At 38.0% G+C, this 10,231-nt stretch overlaps 1 protein-coding gene and 1 non-coding gene across 2 annotated transcripts; both read right to left on the bottom strand.

Moving 5' to 3' along the window:
• Positions 1-82: 82 nt before the first annotated feature.
• On the bottom strand, positions 83-6,598 carry LOC124320543 (cytosolic 10-formyltetrahydrofolate dehydrogenase-like). The gene is made up of 18 exons (XM_046783405.1): positions 6,427-6,598; positions 5,743-5,881; positions 4,183-4,417; positions 4,048-4,102; positions 3,870-3,980; positions 3,228-3,332; positions 2,839-3,093; positions 2,277-2,777; positions 2,089-2,204; positions 1,878-2,008; positions 1,722-1,812; positions 1,617-1,643; positions 1,379-1,545; positions 1,123-1,316; positions 935-1,054; positions 618-868; positions 352-551; positions 83-281 (listed from the first exon to the last, which is right to left on the bottom strand). Exons 1-18 carry the CDS (start codon positions 6,433-6,435, stop codon positions 226-228), a joined length of 2,763 nt encoding a protein of 920 aa, XP_046639361.1. The 5' UTR covers positions 6,436-6,598; the 3' UTR covers positions 83-225.
• Trnad-guc lies at positions 5,443-5,514 on the bottom strand. Its single transcript has one exon. It is a non-coding gene; the product is annotated as a tRNA-Asp (tRNA).
• Positions 6,599-10,231: the final 3,633 nt, after the last annotated feature.

Here is a 10,231-nt window from a genome sequence, read left to right as displayed (position 1 = left end):
AGCCGTCCGCATCATGCATATAGCATATATCCTTGAGATCCCTTGTCATCCGCATAAGAAATCTACCCACGCTTTATCCGAATTTAACCAAACTCCATTTATTGAACTGTTGGATAGATATGAATTACCAATTGCACAGCTATATGGGATGGGGCATTAATTTGCACAAGCTACTAGAGGGACTACGCTAGATAATAATAATGGGGTAGAATATCATGGAAACTATCAATATTCAATAGTCACACACTTGGTCTTTAGGTATTCGTTCAGCGCTTCTTCACCTGTAAGGTATAGAGAGCAAACAACATTATTGACTCGATACGAATTCGACCTAACCATATGTTTACATACCCAAATCTTTTCCGAATCCAGATTGTTTGAAACCGCCAAATGGAGCTGCCACGTCTGTTTTGTTATAAGTATTGACGAACACGGTACCTGCCTGCAGCTTTTCCGTGACGTATAGAGCTTTACTCAGGTCTCGGGTGATTACACCGGATGCTAAACCGTATTCGGATGCGTTGGCACGACGCAAAACACCATCCACATCCCTGGAACAACATTAACAAAACAGATTAACGTGAAAACATTGATGGGAATAATAGGCTCCTACATACCCATTTTCGAATGGAGAAACGATCATGACTGGTCCAAATGACTCCTCTTTGGCGATATACATATGATCTTGCACATCAGTAAACACGGTCGGGAGAAAGAAGAAGCCCGGTCTGTCGGCCCGTTTGCCTCCAGTGACTAATGTCGCTCCTTCTTTCACACCAGTGTCGCAATATTCCACCAGCTTATCCAAATGCGCTTTGTGATTCTGAGGACCGTGTTGCGTTCCACGGTCCAATGGATCGCCGATAGACTATCAATTACCACAAATCTCGATTTAGTTTTTGTATACATTTTTTGTACTTTATCAGCTACAAACCATTTTGTTGATTTCAACCAGCACTCGTTTTACAAATTCGTCGTGAATGCTTCTCTCCACAAACAAACGACCGGCAGCGATGCAATTTTCACCCTTGTTGAAAAACACGCTACTCATACCCTGGCAGGAAAAAAAAAAAAATTTATTGTTTAGTTATTCTGAATTTTTCTGAATTTTAGTCAATTTACCAAGCGGACAGCTCGATCGATGTCGCAGTCGGAGAAAATGATGAACGGAGATTTACCTCCGAGTTCTAATGAAGTCTTTTTCAAATTGGAATCGGCACAGGCACGCATGACAATTTTGCCCGTTTCTGTGCTTCCAGTGAAACCCAGTTTCCTTACCACCGGATGTTCAGCCAATGCTTGTCCGATAATACTTCCTGAAAGTGGAAAAACATAAATTTTTATGCTGCCAAGAAATTGTTTTGAAATCAAATCGTACCTTTTCCTGTGACGATATTGATGACACCGGGAGGGATTCCAGCTCTAGCAGCCAATTCAGCGAACTTCAAAGCTGTTAAGGGACAAACTTCAGCCGGCTTATGAACCACTGTATTTCCCGCTGCTAAGCAAGCTGCCATTTTCCACGAAAGCATCATCAGGGGATAACTAAATATTATTTAAGAAATTCAATGATTATTTGGATAAAATATGTGATGTATTAATAAAATAAAACTTACTTCCAAGGTGTAACTAAGCCGCAGACACTATGTTTTAAAAAAAGTAAGGATATTATTGGTAAGTCTATAGTAGCTAGTCGGAAAATTCTAAATTATGCAACAAACCCAACAGGTTCTCGTCTGGTAAAGGTGAAATTCTTGTTTGGTCGCGCATTGTTCACTGGGATTGTGGAACCATGAATCTTGTCAGCCCAACCTTATCAAAGCAAATTAATGACAGTTTCTAAATATAGAAAATTACATTTTCATGTTCGTTCTTACCTGCAAAGTAGCGCCAAGTATCGATAGACATGCCGACATGAGTTTTAAGCGCTAACGTGTACACGGCACCCGAATCAATTGATTCGATAGTGGCCAACTCTTCTTTGTGTTCTTCCATTAAGTCAGCCAATCTGAAATTTTTGGAAAAAAAATTTTATTGAGATTTGAATTGAGATTAAAAACTTAATTGTCTATCGTTGGAATGTTTTACTTGAAAAGAAGACGTCCGCGATCTCGGGCGTTCATTTTTCCCCATTCACCTTCCTCAAAAGCTAATCGGGCAGCTTCCACAGCTTTCTGTACATCCTCAACTCCGCCACTAGACACCTGAAACGTAAGAATAAAAACATAAGCAGCTGGTAACACCTTGAATTTAAAAAAGTAATTGATTATTATTACATGACAAATGACGGACTCGTCGTTTGGGTTTATGATGGCCGTAGTTTTCCCACTGGCGGCATCCATGAATTTTCCGTTGATAAATTGTTGGTGAGGAAAGCGAATTTCCCTGTTATTAACTGTCAAAATGACGGGATCGTATTCAATTTTTCCGGATCCATCAGACCCGTCTCCTCGTAGCTTAGAGATAACGCACTGGATAAGCTCACTGAATTTAGTGGCCATAAATACGTCCTCATTTTCCAAGGTGACGCCAATTTTGTCTTTGAGCTCTTCCACCAGTCGTACAACATCCATCGAACCTGCTCCGGCACCGAAAAAATCAGTGTCGTCGCTAACGTCAGCACTCAAAATGCTCTTCCACACTTGACGAATGACCTCTTGTTTGGCCTTTTCGTCTTCCGTCAGTTCGACAGCAGCCGAAGCGGAACTGTCCGCTTGTTGGCCATAATTGGCCGCCTTCATAACTTTACCTTCGACGCTAATGCGTTGCACATTGACCTGGAGGAAACCGAAATTGAAGACAAACGTAATCTGAATCTCAATATAGACAAACTCTTACCCATTTGCCATCTTGGCCTGGAATAAGCACTCCATTATCCCACTGTATGCCAGCTTTGTCGTTTCCTTGGAAATAAATCGGTCGTCCGGAAGGCACGGAAGCTTCCTTAAAAAGTTGGGAACCGTAAAGCCGGATTTCTTGCCAGACGGTTGATTCATTAGGCTCTTCCAATGATACGCAAGTCCAAGCGCCAGGTGAACTATCCAAGCCACGGATAAAATTGTGCAATTGTTGGCCACTTAAAGTAAATTTGACCTAAACAAAATAGTAACAATAACAAACCAATTCTAATTGAAAATTGCCGATAAAGTTTACCGTACTCGACTTCTTAGATTGATTCTTTCGAATTAACATCAAAGAGGTCAAATTCAGAATCATTAGAATATTACCTGTTGAAGATCTTTTTTGTTGAGCGCGGGATCATAAGTGGCTCCTTCTAGTGGTTGCACAAGGACGGGAGCAGTTCCCATGGCAATGAGTTCTACGGCATCCACCTGTCGACAGATTATTGATAGTCAGTATCACAATATCAGCGATATGGCTTCTAAATTTTAAAATCACTAAAGAGTAAACTCAACAACACAGCTGTTACTTTTTTGCGAGGGGGGAGGAAGAATCATTTGTGATTATCTTGAAAAAAATGTTATGATGTGAGGTCAGGTTTATTTTATTTTTTCTTAAATTTGGTTGTCTTATCTGTATGGTCATTAAAAATAAGATTTCGCTGCAAAACTATTGAAAGGACCTTTTTGAAAACTTATTAACCTCATTTCTCGTAAACGCCCAAAGAGGAGGTTTCAAGGTTTCCTCTCACGGGACCTCATTTTTGAACGTGAACACATTTTGTGGGCTGTACCACAATCTAAGAGATTTGACTTTGAAAAAATAAAGATAGAACTAAGAAATGTACAGGTAAAAAAAAACTGACCTATATGTAGCCTTCAAGAAAAAGTCAAATTTCAGACAAGGTCAATGGTCTATATACGATCTAGTTCGTCGACCTCTTTTTAAAAATGGAATTTTAAGTTTACCGTGGCTTTGATTCCTTCAGGATACATGAATCTTTTATACAAAGAATCCAGGGTATCGTCTTCGAGAACATCACATTCTCTTTGCAGCAGCACTGGTCCCGTGTCAAGTCCCTTAAAGAATGAAACATAAATAAAGCGGTGCGTAACTTCGATTAACCACTGATTTCCATTAACTTACATCGTCGGCCCAGAAAATAGATAACCCAGCTTTAGCATCTCCTTCGATCAGAGTCCTATGAAAGACATAGAATAATATTTTAGATTAAAAATTATTAAATGGATTGAAATTTTAGTAATTAAGTGGAATCCATACCAAGCGATTGCGTTAGCGCCACGGTGACGGGGAAGGATAGACGGATGATAAACAATACTCTTATGCTGCGGAAAGTCAATTACTTCCATTGGAATGAATTGTGAGCAAAACGGAAGAACGTTGAGATTGGCCCCAACTGATTTGTATTGCTCCAGCACCTCCGGAATGATTTGACCTTTTTGTCTCCAAGCCTTGAACTTAAAAACAGGCACGCCATCTTGACTAGCAGTTGTTGCTAGTAAAAAAAGTGAAAAACAGAAATGTTTGTAAATATCAAAATAACTGCTGACTTTGCAAGAATAAAAAGTTGCAATTTAAGAAATCGTTATAACATGCACTTCTAAATAACGGTGCGTAGCACTATGACGGAATCGCAGTAGTAAAAAGGCGCTTAAGTATCGTACTATAGTAATTTGTATCACTAGTAAAATTGAAAATGGCTACAGTGCATCACTAGTAAAACGTATCTCAAATAATACCGTTCGCCTAGAAAATCAAAATTTTCTAAATAATTTATTTATTTCATACCAACAAATGGTCAATAGTAAATTGTTTCATAATTCTTTTTCAAAATTTCGTGTGAAAAGGGAAAGTGATGCAGTAGTATTTTGTAGTATAACGACAACGTCTCGTTAGTAACAGGCATCAACAGTAACACCCCCTATGATCCAGTATGATATTCACGGCTTCGCCGTGATGATCCCGAATGTAAATTTCACGGCTTCGCCGTGGATAATAATAAAATTATGTTCACGGCTTCGCCGTGATTGATAATAACTTTACGTTCACGGCTTCGCCGTGGATGATAATAATATGATGTTCACGGCTTCGCCGTGATTGTGATTCGGGAATTACCAATTTTATAACCTAACCTAACCTAACCAAACCTAACCTAACCTAACCTAACCTAACCTAACCTAACCTAACCTGATGTTACTTGTGAACAGAAATACTAGTGAGACAATTTATCAATGCAACGAAGTTCTTATGATACAAGAACCACAAGAACTTCGTTCTTATGAGACATTTTACTTAAAGAACTAGTTATTAATGGGTACTGTTTCGAGTTACTAAACAATGAAATTATTAGTGATATATTTTACTAATGAAACACTTTACTTTCAACACTATATATTTATGAGCAAAAAAAAAAAAGCTGTTATTTATGGCCACCTTTACTAGTGCGATTCCGTCACTGTGAGATGCACCCCTAAATAATAAACTGATAAAAAAATAAAAATAACACGAAAAAAAGAAATCCTCCCCGACGGGGAATTGAACCCCGGTCTCCCGCGTGACAGGCGGGGATACTCACCACTATACTATCGAGGATATATAATACGTGCATTTCACAAAGAGTAATTCGATTTTCAAAGCTAAAATTTTTGTTTAGAAAATTTGTTTGAATTCAGTGTGGAAATTTAGCTTTTTAATGTTTTCCTTTAATTTCAAATGATTTTTCTTTTAGAAAAAGAAAAACTGCGGTTTTTATCCGAATCAATACCATTAAATATTGTAAATTTCGTAAATTTACTCTATGTAATCAACTAAATGTATTACCAAGCGGATCCTCTTTGCTTCCTTGGTCAGGAATAGTAAAGACTCCGACAATGCGATGTCCATTAGATTTGACGGCTTTGTAAACTTCGACGGCGAAGAGACTCTGGCCGATGATGGCGACGTGTAAGGTTTCTTTCCCCTGAGGAGCAGAAGCGGGAGGAAACGGAAGAAAGAAAAACAAAAAGGTTTTAACACAAGAATAAACCAGTATATACTAGATCTTTCCAGTTTTAGAGTTTCTTATCCCTCCAGGCTTTACCCTCATTCCCCACGAAAACATGGCTGAACCCTCCTCAAGTCGACGCAGAAATGTCAAGACTTACTAGTTACCGTGTAACTCGATTCACGCGTAAAACAATATTTCCAGGGCTAATATTTTGTTATTATTCCGGCTTCATCGAGTAGGAATTCCCAACAATGCAGCGGAAATACGAGGAATTGATTTTACGTGAATTAAAAATGTTACCATAAAAATATGACAATAATAAGGCATTAACCGTACACACTACACAATTACACATAATACGATACATTATCTGTAGTTTTTCAAACTCACCCGACTGGGTAAACGTCTACGTGTTGCCTTTGACTGATACTACATACCTCTATCTCCTACTGCGCATTTGGTTGCATTCTAAGTTGATTACCTAGTAACAGACTTGACAGCCTAAAAAATTGACTTACAGATTGCATTACGTCGCTTGTGGTAGAAATCTGAAGGTTACTACTGATTGATTGACTTCGGAGGTGTGATCAAGGGATGATTCACGTTGTTCCGTGTGGCGATATGCGTCTTACCCCCCAAGAGACTTGACCGAAACCTTGAACCGCTAAACGATATCTGTGATATCTGTGCAGTGTGCACGTCCCGGTAGAGGCACATGTCAAAAAATAAAAAAAATAAAAAGTTCTCCCACAACAACAACTACTTTCGCCATCTAACGTTCGCCATAGAAGAATGCTCTTTTTCTTTCGACGTGGAAAATTTTAATTTTCGTTGACTAAAAAATACAGAATTCTGCATGTCGCCATTGATTTTTCAGACTTGGCCAAATAAAAAACAACTAAAACAAGTACGCTGTAGCTTATTGCGCGCCTTCTTTACATTTGAAGTAAAACCGAAGATTAAGTCGTTCGTAGATCAATTCTTTTCTTTTAAAATCCGGGAGTCCATTTTCAACATCCGCCAAAAAATCAAAAATTGCCAAAGCGGTCAAAGTTTGTATCTGCTAGACTCACCGATAGACATTTCTTTTTAATGAAGTTTGCTTATGCGTTCTCACATCGTTAGTAAAATCACTGTAATTCGAAATAAACTTCCTAATAATAACCAAATGCAAATTATCTTAAATGCAAAAGTTACTGCACAATTTAGGGTATTCCCCTTTCTCTATCTAATGCTCTTTTATATTGTCAATGAAACATAAAAGAGTCTGTTGGAAAAAGTAGAAAAAAGAATTATTTGATTTTCCACATTTTACAATAAAACCTTACTTACTTAGAAAGTTTACCAACAGTCTTTCAGCATTTTCGAAACGTCGCATTGCATACAATATCTTATCCCAAAAGTCCCGAGTCACTGTGCAGAGATGTGCACGCTTCTAACCTTTAAATAGGACACGCTTGGAAATTAATAAAAAGAAAAATACTTGGCAGCGAGACAGCAAAAAAGAAAAAAAACCGCACTAAAAGAGGAAGCCTTAGGCAACTGGCCAGCAGGTGTTGTAGCACACTTCGTGCTTCGTGCACTATGATTGCCATCTTTGGTACGAAACATTTTTCTTGAACGGCCTGAAAGCCAGCTTGATTTGCATATTTATTTTGAAACTTTTCTTTTAAAAAAACTGGGACTAGGCTCCATCAACCTACCAAAATAATGGTAAATACTTTTAAAATTTCAGTTTCACAATAGTATTTCGATTAATTCATTAAGAGTAGCTATTGTTTGTTTACAAAAGCAAGATTTTCCCTTTGGTTATAGTTGAGATATGATAGGACGTTCGGGTGTTGAATTGTTGTTTGTATGAAAACCGGTTGAACGTGTTCATGACCTTCCGAGTTCCGATAAACCTGTTAAAGTGCGTGATCACGTGGAGAAACGACCACGAGACTACTGCCGCGGTGTACCTCATCAACATTCTCATTTTTTTTCTTTTTAAGTAAAACGAATCGTCACATATGTAGCAGTCTATAAGAAAAATATTTTCAGTCTAAAAAGAAATAAAAAAATTTATATTCTTTTTTGCATAGAAACAAACTCCACGGCCACGGCGTAATATTATGTGTATGGTGAATGGAACAAGGACGCACCATAATTTACTGTGCGCATCTTTGCGTGTTTCTTTGTTTACAACCATACATCCTTTAGTTGATAGTACACTTCACCTTGGCCTTTTAAATTTCAAAACAAAACATGTAATTATTATTTCAAGGAATATAGAGACTCAGCAAAGAGCATTGGTGAGTTTTTTGGTCGAAACAATACGGCAAAAATGACTTGGACCGAATTTTTAAAAATTGAAACTCGATATGATTAATACGCATTGTGACACCTTCAGACGCTCAAATGATATAGTAAAGTGATTTTGAAAAGAATTTCTTAAGTGCACTTAAGAAATTTCTTTCAAAATCACTTTCTTAATTGCTCTTAAGAAATTCCTTTATTATTTTGCACTGTTTCAAAATAGATTCGTTCTACCAAGACGCTGAAAAGAAAACTTCCGTAACAAGAAAGTGGAGACCGAACGTACTAGATATTCTAAACGAAGAGTTCTAAACAATAGACGTCTGGGAAATCCGGGGGGATTTTTGTTTGCAAAACCCTTTAATAGCGCTGCTTTTACATTGAAGAGAAAATTTTTATCCTTCCGAATTAGAGTTCTCAGATTCAACAGCTGCACTGTTGCGTACCGAATATACAGCACAATCGCTACCGCGCTGGTTGTTTACTTGTTTTCTCTATGGTGAAGATCAGCGGTTAACCGCGATTACAAAATCTAATACCCTTTGCTTGCTTCGAATTTATTCTCTTCTTCATGGTGTGGCTATTCATTATTGCTGCTTACCCTTGAAAAAATGATGCTATAAATGCTATAACGTAGGATCGTCTACTTATTGCGTTTCAGGGCAGAGACGGAAATTCAGTCGCAATTCGTTAAAAAAATCATCGCATAACAAAAACATGATCAACAAAATGGAAACTCGACGAATTCAGAGTTGTTGGCCAAGAAGAAAGCGCTATTCCACGCAAGGCATTACCATTGGGTTTGAAAGGTTTATATACTGAGCTTAACGACGCGTTCTTAATTTTACAAAATGGTTGGTTGGGTACCTATAGATTAACGCCGGCTTTTGTTGATTGAATTTCTACCCAAAGGCCTATAAATGCGCACTTGTATTATTTGAAAAAAAAAAAGTTCTGCCATAGGCTAACAAACCTTCTTTTGCTCAAAGGCAGGCTAATTGCTGTTACGTGACAATTGGACGAAGGCGGCTCTGGTAACTTAGAAGATTGCTAGAATTAGGCTTTCACGGAATTCATCATCAACATTCGAGGATGCCAACATGCATTAGGCTATAATAACTTCTGTACCACCTGACCTTGCACCTGACTTTTTGTATCATGCTTCAGTATATTAGATGCTTACATATGAAAAAAGAAAGAAAGAAAAGAGGAAACCTGTTTGTGAACATATATGTTGTTGAAGTTTTGGGTATGGTACATGCCAAAGACGCAAATGATTAATCAATCAAACGGCACAGCCCATCCATCCAATTCAATTTAACGCTTTACGGAATTCCTTGTAAATAATAAACACCCATTGAATTTTCAATTTCGCTAATTTAGTTGTCGTTCTTCCGCTAATGCGAGCTCAAAAAATGCCACGCATTGTGAAATGAATACCCTTTTACATAAAACTGAAAACGCCTTGATTCCGCTTAATTCAATACAAGGTATTTTTATTATACACGGCCGCACATTTGACTATTTCAAGAACACTGCGTCAGTCAACGTCTCGCCATGAGAACGGGTTTGACTTCCGAGCACATAGCATCAAGGTCTTTATCGACATCAAAGGGAAATTCTGGTCGACTGCTCGATTGCTGTACTGTAACGACGCATTTCCTGTCAATAGCTTTACCATTTCGAATCCGGTCATCTGACGGTGGCTATCCATTGTTTATGACGGGGATTATAAAATAGCCATATGATAATAATATTTCTGCAACATCTGGCTACTGAATATTTAAACGGCATACGTATTAATAAATAACACATCGATTTGTTGTATATTTCTAATGATAGCTCATTAGATTTGGTCCTTTGTCATTGAGATCGTTACAAAGAAGAGAAAGGATATTGGCCAATGGCATGATTGACTGGCTCGGCCAAGTCCTCGGAGGATCGATCAATGCGTGTGGTGTGATCGCGTAATCCACCGACTATGAGTTAATGATTTCTTAGATTTATTTTGCAGTAAGATTAAGA

Source organism: Daphnia pulicaria, chromosome 1 (assembly GCF_021234035.1).
Source record: "Daphnia pulicaria isolate SC F1-1A chromosome 1, SC_F0-13Bv2, whole genome shotgun sequence".
NCBI lineage: Eukaryota > Metazoa > Arthropoda > Branchiopoda > Diplostraca > Daphniidae > Daphnia > Daphnia pulicaria.
Note: the sequence above shows the minus strand (reverse complement) of the source record. Positions and strands in the feature narration are given on the sequence as shown.

Coding starts and splice junctions, on each gene's coding strand:
- LOC124320543 (XM_046783405.1), bottom strand. Junction 2,205..2,276: donor ACGAGTCCGTCATTTGTCAT/GTAATAATAATC, acceptor CTTACGTTTCAG/GTGTCTAGTGGCGGAGTTGA. Junction 869..934: donor TGGTTGAAATCAACAAAATG/GTTTGTAGCTGA, acceptor GGTAATTGATAG/TCTATCGGCGATCCATTGGA.